The 10,254-nt window shown below is 45.9% G+C and overlaps 1 protein-coding gene across 2 annotated transcripts in view; it reads right to left on the bottom strand.

Annotated features, from left to right (window-relative positions):
• Positions 1-450: 450 nt before the first annotated feature.
• LOC311148927 (actin-related protein 2/3 complex subunit 1A-B-like) overlaps positions 451-10,254 on the bottom strand; it is a 15,753-nt gene continuing 5,949 nt past the window's right edge. For both annotated transcript variants that reach the window (XM_084185955.1, XM_084185956.1), the window contains 7 exons: positions 9,958-10,180; positions 9,538-9,645; positions 8,610-8,816; positions 7,598-7,673; positions 6,730-6,920; positions 6,154-6,244; positions 451-942 (listed from right to left, as the gene is read on the bottom strand). In XM_084185955.1, the coding sequence (XP_084042081.1) occupies positions 937-942; positions 6,154-6,244; positions 6,730-6,920; positions 7,598-7,673; positions 8,610-8,816; positions 9,538-9,645; positions 9,958-10,180 (902 nt within the window). In that variant the 3' untranslated portion in view covers positions 451-936. The remainder of the gene's footprint in view (positions 943-6,153; positions 6,245-6,729; positions 6,921-7,597; positions 7,674-8,609; positions 8,817-9,537; positions 9,646-9,957; positions 10,181-10,254) is intronic.

Genomic DNA, 10,254 nt, shown 5'->3' with positions numbered 1-10,254 from the left:
GTGGAAGGTGGTCACAGTGGAAGGTAGTCACAGTGGAAGGTGGTCACAGTGGAAGGTGGTCACAGTGGAAGGTGGTCACAGTGGAAGGTGGTCACAGTGGCGGTGGTCGACAAGAAAAGCTATTCATTCACAGTAGTAACAGCCGGCAAAACATTGACCTTCCTTGATTTCTCCTTGAGCGACCCTCAACCACCTGCAGCAGCCTTTTACTTTGTATTTAAATGTGTATAATTTATAACAGTTCTGGAGTGTAGATTCACTGTAGCCAAACTGCCATAGACACAATAACTTGTTGAAGTGTAGCCCTCAGCCAGGGATGGACAATATGATTTATATAATAATATGCCTTATTACAGTATTAGAAATATACACCAAACGTTTCACTTGGGTATGAGTCCTTTTATCACATTGGAACCACGGTACAATATGAAAACTCAGTCCACCAGAATCTGTAGAAAGCATGTTTATTTATTCAACAATATTGATTCATTGATTGAAACCCAGCACAAAGCAACCTGATTTATTTGCGAAACATCTTGAAGCTTCAGAAACGTCTACTGTTCCAGGTGAAAATGAATGCCTCAGTAATACACACGATAACACATCTATCTGTGTAAAATAATAGGTAACTTGACAGTGGTGTGACTCAGTGTTGGGGTCAATTCCATTTAAATTCCAGTCAATTCAGGAAGTACACTGAAATTCCAATTCTCTTCAATGCTTTTCAATGAGGAACATTTTAAAGAGGAATTTGAATTTGGTTTGCTTTCTGAATTGAATGGAATTTAAATGGGATTGACCCCAACCCTGGTGTGACTAACTGCTTGATGTTGATGTTAATAACAACTGGTAGTGGTGAGTCCCATGGTCAGCTGAAGTGATGCTGACCACACAGATGGCAGGACACAGCCTACGGATCTAGCATCCTCCATGAACTCAGTGCTGCAGGGAGACAGAGAGAAGAGGAAGGAAAACAGGTTCATACATGTAATATAAACAGATTATAACAGCCTGAGTTTTACCCATAGGTCTCTGGGTCAAAGGTAGTGCACTGTATGGTGTTATGATATCAGGGATAGGTTAGTGTTGGGACATAGACAAACACACTGTCCAGGAGACACTTCCACACTCCATCCCCCAGGTGGCAGCAGCTGGGTCGAGGTGCTGAGCTAAGCCTCGATAAGCACATCATCAGGTGCAGCCAATGAAGGGAGAGGAGACCAGAAGCCTCTCAGACGGCTTTTGTTTATTCTTTTATGTTAGAAAACCTCTTTAGTTGGGCGTGTCTTTTTTGTAGTGGGCTTTTTGTACATGTTTACTTTGTCACCATGAACATATGAATAATCTGCTTTGGAATGGCCGACCATGATGGAGCTGGTCCTGATCTCGGTAAGTTGCTGTCTCCTGGGTACGTACATTCAACACCTGGCTGAATACGCTGACTTCTCACATTTATGCACACATCAACTCAGGTTACAGACCAGGTAACTAGGACTAGGACCCCTAGACATAATGAGTCAGGTTACAGACCATGTAACTAGGACTAAGACCCCTAGACATAATGAGTCAGGTTACAGACCATGTAACTAGGACTAGGACCCCTAGACATAATGAGTCAGGTTACAGACCATGTAACTAGGACTAAGACCCCTAGACATAATGAGTCAGGTTACAGACCATGTAACCAGGACTAAGACCCCTAGACATAATGAGTCAGGTTACAGACCATGTAACTAGGACTAAGACCCCTAGACATAATGAGTCAGGTTACAGACCATGTAACCAGGACTAAGACCCCTAGACATAATGAGTCAGGTTACAGACCATGTAACCAGGACTAAGACCCCTAGACATAATGAGTCAGGTTACAGACCATGTAACCAGGACTAAGACCCCTAGACATAATGAGTCAGGTTACAGACCATGTAACCAGGACTAAGACCCCTAGACATAATGAGTCAGGTTACAGACCATGTAACCAGGACTAAGACCCCTAGACATAATGAGTCAGGTTCCAGACCATGTAACTAGGACTAAGACCCCTAGACATAATGAGTCAGGTTACAGACCATGTAACCAGGACTAAGACCCCTAGACATAATGAGTCAGGTTACAGACCATGTAACCAGGACTAAGACCCCCTAGACATAATGAGTCAGGTTCCAGACCATGTAACCAGGACTAAGACCCCTAGACATAATGAGTCAGGTTACAGACCATGTAACCAGGACTAAGACCCCCTAGACATAATGAGTCAGGTTACAGACCACGTAACTAGGACTAAGACCCCTAGACATAATGAGTCAGGTTACAGACCATGTAACCAGGACTAAGACCCCTAGACATAATGAGTCAGGTTACAGACCATGTAACCAGGACTAAGGCCCCTAGACATAATGAGTCAGGTTCCAGACCATGTAACCAGGACTAAGACCCCTAGACATAATGAGTCAGGTTACAGACCATGTAACCAGGACTAAGACCCCTAGACATAATGAGTCAGGTAACAGACCATGTAACCAGGACTAAGACCCCTAGACATAATGAGTCAGGTTACAGACCATGTAACCAGGACTAAGACCCCTAGACATAATGAGTCAGGTTACAGACCACGTAACCAGGACTAAGACCCCTAGACATAATGAGTCAGGTTACAGACCATGTAACCAGGACTAAGACCCCTAGACATAATGAGTCAGGTTACAGACCACGTAACCAGGACTAAGACCCCTAGACATAATGAGTCAGGTTACAGACCATGTAACCAGGACTAAGACCCCTATACATAATGAGTGCAGCAAAATCAGTAGGTGAGTTATTGGTTTTGTAACAATATGGATTAGGATGCCATGCCCTATATAGGGATTATGATGCCATGCACTATATAGGGATTAGGATGCCATGCACTATATAGGGATTAGGATGCCATGCACTATATAGGGATTAGGATGCCATGCACTATATAGGGATTAGGATGCCATGCACTATATAGGGATTAGGATGCCATGCCCTATATAGGGATTAGGATGCCATGCACTATATAGGGATTAGGATGCCATGCACTATATAGGGATTAGGATGCCATGCCCTATATAGGGATTAGGATGCCATGCACTATATAGGGATTAGGATGCCATGCCCTATATAGGGATTAGGATGCCATGCCCTATATAGGGATTAGGATGCCATGCCCTATATAGGGATTAGGATGCCATGCCCTATATGGGGATTAGGATGCCATGCCCTATATAGGGATTAGGATGCCATGCCCTATATAGGGATTAGGATGCCATGCACTAAATAGGGATTAGGATGCCATGCACTATATAGGGATTAGGATGCCATGCCCTATATAGGGATTAGGATGCCATGCCCTATATGGGGATTAGGATGCCATGCCCTATATAGGGATTAGGATGCCATGCCCTATATATGGATTAGGATGCCATGCCCTATATAGGGATTAGGATGCCATGCACTATATAGGGATTAGGATGCCATGCCCTATATAGGGATTAGGATGCCATGCTCTATATAGGGATTAGGATGCCATGCACTATATAGGGATTAGGATGCCATGCACTATATAGGGATTAGGATGCCATGCACTAAATAGGGATTAGGATGCCATGCACTATATAGGGATTAGGATGCCATGCCCTATATAGGGATTAGGATGCCATGCACTATATAGGGATTAGGATGCCATGCCCTATATAGGGATTAGGATGCCATGCACTATATAGGGATTAGGATGCCATGCCCTATATAGGGATTAGGATGCCATGCACTAAATAGGGATTAGGATGCCATGCACTAAATGGGGATTAGGATGCCATGCCCTATATAGGGATTAGGATGCCATGCCCTATATAGGGATTAGGATGCCTTGCCCTATATATGGATTAGGATGCCATGCCCTATATAGGGATTAGGATGACATGCCCTATATAGGGATTAGGATGCCTTGCCCTATATATGGATTAGGATGCCATGCCCTATATAGGGATTAGGATGCCATGCACTAAATAGGGATTAGGATGCCATGCACTATATAGGGATTAGGATGCCATGCCCTATATAGGGATTAGGATGCCATGCACTAAATAGGGATTAGGATGCCATGCACTAAATGGGGATTAGGATGCCATGCCCTATATAGGGATTAGGATGCCATGCCCTATATAGGGATTAGGATGCCTTGCCCTATATATGGATTAGGATGCCATGCCCTATATAGGGATTAGAATGCCATGCACTAAATAGGGATTAGGATGCCATGCACTAAATGGGGATTAGGATGCCATGCCCTATATAGGGATTAGGATGCCATGCCCTATATAGGGATTAGGATGCCTTGCCCTATATAGGGATTAGGATGCCGTGCCCTATATAGGGATTAGGATGCCATGGACTAAATAGGGATTAGGATGCCATGCCCTATATATGGATTAGGATGCCATGCACTAAATAGGGATTAGGATGCCATGCACTATATAGGGATTAGGATGCCATGCACTAAATAGGGATTAGGATGCCATGCACTATATAGGGATTAGGATGCCATGCCCTATATAGGGATTAGGATGCCATGCCCTATATAGGGATTAGGATGCCATGCACTATATAGGGATTAGGATGCCATGCACTATATAGGGATTAGGATGCCATGCACTAAATAGGGATTAGGATGCCATGCACTAAATAGGGATTAGGATGCCATGCCCTATATAGGGATTAGGATGCCATGCACTAAATAGGGATTAGGATGCCATGCACTAAATAGGGATTAGGATGCCATGCACTATATAGGGATTAGGATGCCATGCACTAAATAGGGATTAGGATGCCATGCCCTATATAGGGATTAGGATGCCATGCACTAAATAGGGATTAGGATGCCATGCCCTATATAGGGATTAGGATGCCATTTCAGATGCATCTTGTGCCTTTGAATTGATCTCTGAGTAGAGTACTGCATGTCTATTGGCTCCTGAGTCTCTGAATGTAATGTAATGTCATGTCATGACATGTAAAGTATGTGGACACCTGCTCGTCCAACATCTCATTCCAAAATCATGGGCATTAATATGGAGCTGGTCCCCCCTTTGCTGCTATAACAGCCTCCACTCTTCTGCGAAGGCTTTCCACTAGATGTTGGAACATTGCTGCAGGGACTTGCTTCCATTCAGCCACAAGAGCATTGGTGAGGTCGGGCACTGATGTTGGGCGATTACGCCTGGCTTGATGGGGTTGAGGTCAAGTTCTTCCACACCGATCTCGACAAACCATTTCTGTATGGACCTCGCTTTGTGCACAGGCGCATTGTCATGCTGAAACATGAAAGGGCCTTGTCATTGTATGCTGTAGCATTAAGATTTCCCTTCACTGGAACTAAGGGGCCTAGCCCGAACCATGAAAAACAGCCCCAGACCATTATTCCTCCTCCGCCAAACTTTACAGTTGGCACTATGCATTGGGGCAGGTAGCATTCCCCTGGCATCCGCCAAACCCAGATTCGTCCGTCGGACTGCCAAATGGTGAAGCATGATTAATTACGCCAGAGAACGCGTTTCCACTGCTCCAGAGTCCAATGGCTGCAAGCTTTACACCACTCCAGCTGACACAATGTGATCTTAGGCTTGTGTGTGGCTAATCGGCCATGGAAACCCATTTCATGAAGCTCCTGACGAACAGTTCTTGTGCTGACATTGCTTCCAGAGGCAGTTTGGAACTCGGTAGTGAGTGTTGCAACCGAGGACAGACGATTTCTACGCGCTACGCGCTTCAGCACTCGGCGGTCCCGTTCTGTGAGCTTGTGTGGCCTACCACTTCACGGCTGAGCCATTTTTGCTCCTAGATGTTTCCACTTCACAATAACAGCATTTACAGTTGACCGGGGCAGCTCTAGCAGGACAGAAATTTGACGAACTTACTTGTTGGAAAGGTGGCATTCTATGACGGTGCCACGTTGAAAGTCACTGAGCTCTTCAGTATGGGCCATTCTACTGCCAATGTTTGTCTATGAAGATTGCATGGCTGTGTGCTCATTTTTATACACCTGTCAGCAACGGGTGTGGCTGAAATAGCCGAATCCACTAATTTGAAGGGGTGTCCACATACTTTTGTGTATGTAGTGTCTATAAGCAGTACCTTGAAGTCCCAGAGGACCATGGCTCCGTCCAGACCCACGCTGCTGTACTTGTCCACGGAGGTCTTCTTTCCTGACACAACGCACAGCTGACTGGAGGGAGGGAGGGAGGGAGGGAGGGAGGGAGGGAGGGAGGGAGGGAGGGAGGGAGACACAGGAGCAGAGAGATTCACTATACTCTACAAGTTCTTACGCACACACACAACACACAACAAACACACACACAATACGCAACACACAACAAACACACACACACACACATAACACACACACATAACACACACACACACACAAGACACACAACAAGCACACACACACACACATAACACACACACATAACACACACACACACAAGACACACAACAAGCACACACACACACACAACACACAACAAACACACACACAATACACAACACACAACAAACACACACACACACATAACACACACACACACACACACACACATAACACACACACACAACAAACACACACACAACACACACAACAAACACACACACACATAACACACAACAAACACACACACAACACATAACACAACCCACTCCCTCTCTCCTCACGTGATACTGTTCTGGTGCAAGCAGCCCAGTTCGTTGCTCTCATCGTCAGTAGCCTTCTTATCCAGATTGCGGAAGTGTTGCATGGCGGACATGCTGCCCCTAGACGTCTGCTTGGGGATGTCCAGCTTCTTAACAAACTTCAGACTTCCTGGGCCCTTGTAGGAAAACTGAAACGGACAGCAGTCATGGCCCTGGAACATAGAGGGTTTAGACGTTAGGGATGCAGGGTGTGTATGATATCGCCTTATGGCCGAGGGTCAAATGGCACACTATTGCCTTTTATAATGCACTGCTTTTGACCAGGGACCATAGGAGGAAACTGTACGATACCATGACACAAGGGATCCTGTATAGCCTATATATATATAGGGGAATAGGGTTCCATTTGGGACTGGCCAAGTGTATTTCTTCAATGAACTCCCAGAGGTGGAAGTGGTTCGGTGAAATAGGCTCACGTGTTGAGTAACCTTGCCAGAGAGAGAGAGAGAGAGAGAGAGAGAGAGAGAGAGAGAGAGAGAGAGAGAGAGAGAGAGAGAGAGAGAGAGAGAGAGAGAGAGAGAGAGAGAGAGAGAGAGAGAGAGAGAGAGAGAGAGAGAGAGAGAGAGAGAGAGAGAGAGAGAGAGAGAGAGAGAGAGAGAGAGAGAGAGAGAGAGAGAGAGAGAGAGAGAGAGAGAGAGAGAGAGAGAGAGAGAGAGAGAGAGAGAGAGAGAGAGAGAGAGAGAGAGAGAGAGAGAGAGAGAGAGAGAGAGAGAGAGAGAGAGAGAGAGAGAGAGAGAGAGAGAGAGAGGAGAGAGAGAGAGAGAGAGAGAGAGAGAGAGAGAGAGAGAGAGAGAGAGAGAGAGAGAGAGAGAGAGGTGTGTTTTCTTACCGCAGCAACCATCTCTGTGGGGCTCACATAGAGCACGCTCACTAGAGGGAGGCGGTCCGTTGTCAGCTGAGTCACCCTGTCAATCAACACAAGGACAGAGGTCAAGAGTCAGGGGTCAATGACATGTTCCTCTCTTTGGGTAATGGTTTCGCTTTTACATTTTCAGGAGGTCAGGCGAGAGGACACCAGAAGTGGAGGAAAAGACTGAGAAGCATCCTTTCTGTCAGTAATAGCTACTCACTCTTTCCCCTGGGTGGCATCTGCCTTATAATTTGTACCTTTCACGTTCACCTCTTTCACTCTTTCACCCCTTCACTCTTTCCCCTTTCGCTCTTTCACCCTTCACTCTTTCATCCCTTCACACTTTCACGCTTCACTCTTTCACTCCTTCACTCTTTCATCCCTTCACACCTTTGCTCTTTCATCCCTTCACTCTTTCATCACTTCACTCCTTCGCTCTTTGACTCCTTCGCTCTTTGACCCCTTCACTCTTTGACCCTTTCACCCTTCACTCTTTTATCCCTTCACTCTTTCATCGCTTCACTCTTTCACCCCTTCACTCTTTCATCTCTTCACTCTTTCACCCCTTCACTCTTTCATCCCTTCACTCTTTCACCCCTTCACTCTTTCATCCCTTCACTCTTTCACCCCTTCACTCTTTCATCCCTTCACCCTTTCACCTCTTCACTCTTTCACCCCTTTATTTTTTCACCCGTTCATTATTTGGTTATTTCACCCATTCACCCGTTCACTCTTCCCCTTTTTCACTCTTTTGCTCTTTTACCCCTTCACCATTTCACCTCTTCAATCATTCACCCTTTCGCCCTTTTTCCCCTTCACTCCTTCACTCTTTCACCCCTTCACTGTTTCATCCCTTCACTCTTTCACCCCTTCACTATTTCACCCCTTCACCCCTTCACTCTTTCATCCCTCCACTATTTTACCCCTTCACTATTTCACCACTTCACTCCTTCTCTCTTTCACCTCTTTACTCCTTCACTCTTTCACTCACTCTTTCCCCTGGGTGGCATCGGCCACGCTGATGCTGCTGTTGTGAGCGACCCAGGCCAAGTGGTCTCCGCTGGGGGAGAAGGAGACACTGTGCACCCAACCTCCACAGTCCCTGGTCTCCAGCAGCATCTCCCCAAACGGCATCTTCGCCCCCCACGCTGTCGGGCCTGGCTTGTCCTCGATTTCCTTGATGTAGGCAGAGAAGATCCTGCATGAAGAGAATTGTTTGTATCACTATGGGCCGATCTGGCTCGGACAACGTTACTTTAAAACATGCTTATTCTGTATCACAAAGAGAGAGCTAGAACGTGTGAGAGAGTATTTTTTAAATACTGTTCTAGTATAAACAGACTGTATATACATTAGTATAAACAATTAAACCAGCATATTACAACTCAGACTTAGAAAAAAAGGGTTCGAAAAGGGTTCTTCAGCTGTCCCTATAGAAGAACCCTTTTTGGTTCCAGCTAGAACCCTTTTGGGTTCCATGTAGAATTTTCTGTGAAAATGGTTCTACATGGAACCTAAAAGGGTTCTACCTGGAACCTAAAAGCGTTCTACCTGGAACCTAAAAGGGTTCTCCAAAGGGTTCTCCTATGGGGACAGCCGAATAACCCTTTGAGGTTCTACATAGCACCTTTTTTCCAGGAGTGCATGGTAAAGAAACTTGTTGTGAGAAAACACAAATCTATGGCAAAAGTGTTTGCGAAATGACATCAGATTAAATTCAAAGGTGGTGCGGGGTTATCAAGCAGAAGTGCGGTAGAGATGTATTATATTGTCATATTGTTTTAACAGCTCCTTGACCAAGCATTAGAAAATAAATCATCTGTCCCCAATGATTACCTTGCTGAAGGTTGAATAAATAAGAATCATCAAAACAGTAGCATCAACAGCATTAGAGACAGTTGATATCTGTTGGTTCTGACCTGCAGTGGAAGTCAGAGGACCCTGCAGCCAGCAGGATGTTGTTGGGGTGCCAGTCCAGACACATCACCGTGGACCGGATGCTCTTCTTTATGTGCTTACTGAGCCACCTGCGGGGGGGGGGGCAGCAGAGGTCACAGAGGTCTCAAAGGTCAAAGGTTGCAATAGATTCATACTGGGCAAATCTCAAGACACTACTGAGCCACTGCAGGGTCAGAGGGCAAAGGTTACAGTAGATTCTCTCTGGGAACATCTCAAATGGTGCCTCACTTCAAGCCTATAGTGTACTACTGTAGTCACAGTCACAATAACAGTATTAGTAAGAGGGTACAGTGAGAGTACATGTGTGAGTGTGTGAGTGAGTGTGTGAGTGAGCGAGTGAGAGAGAGACCGACCGACCGAATGTGTTCTGTGTCTCTCACCAGTCGTTCTCCTTCTCGAAGTAGCAGACAGAGATGAGGCGAGCTCCGCTGCCCAGGGCAAACTTATTCTCCAGGGGGGACCACTTGACACAGGTAGCAGCCCGGTTGATCCTCACCAACACCAGAGTAGGCTTCCACACCTTGTCCTTCAGGGTCCACACGTACGCATTACGGTCCGATGCACACGTCACGATGCGGTTCGACTCCGGAGCCCAGTCGATGCCTGGAAGGTTTTCAGGAAAAGGAGTCAATGAAGAGAATGATGCAGTTGGAATCCCATAATGCCTTGTGAAGCAA

This window comes from Coregonus lavaretus (genome assembly GCF_964263955.1).
Source record: "Coregonus lavaretus genome assembly, chromosome: 2".
NCBI lineage: Eukaryota > Metazoa > Chordata > Actinopteri > Salmoniformes > Salmonidae > Coregonus > Coregonus lavaretus.
This window is presented reverse-complemented; position numbering and strand designations above follow the sequence as displayed.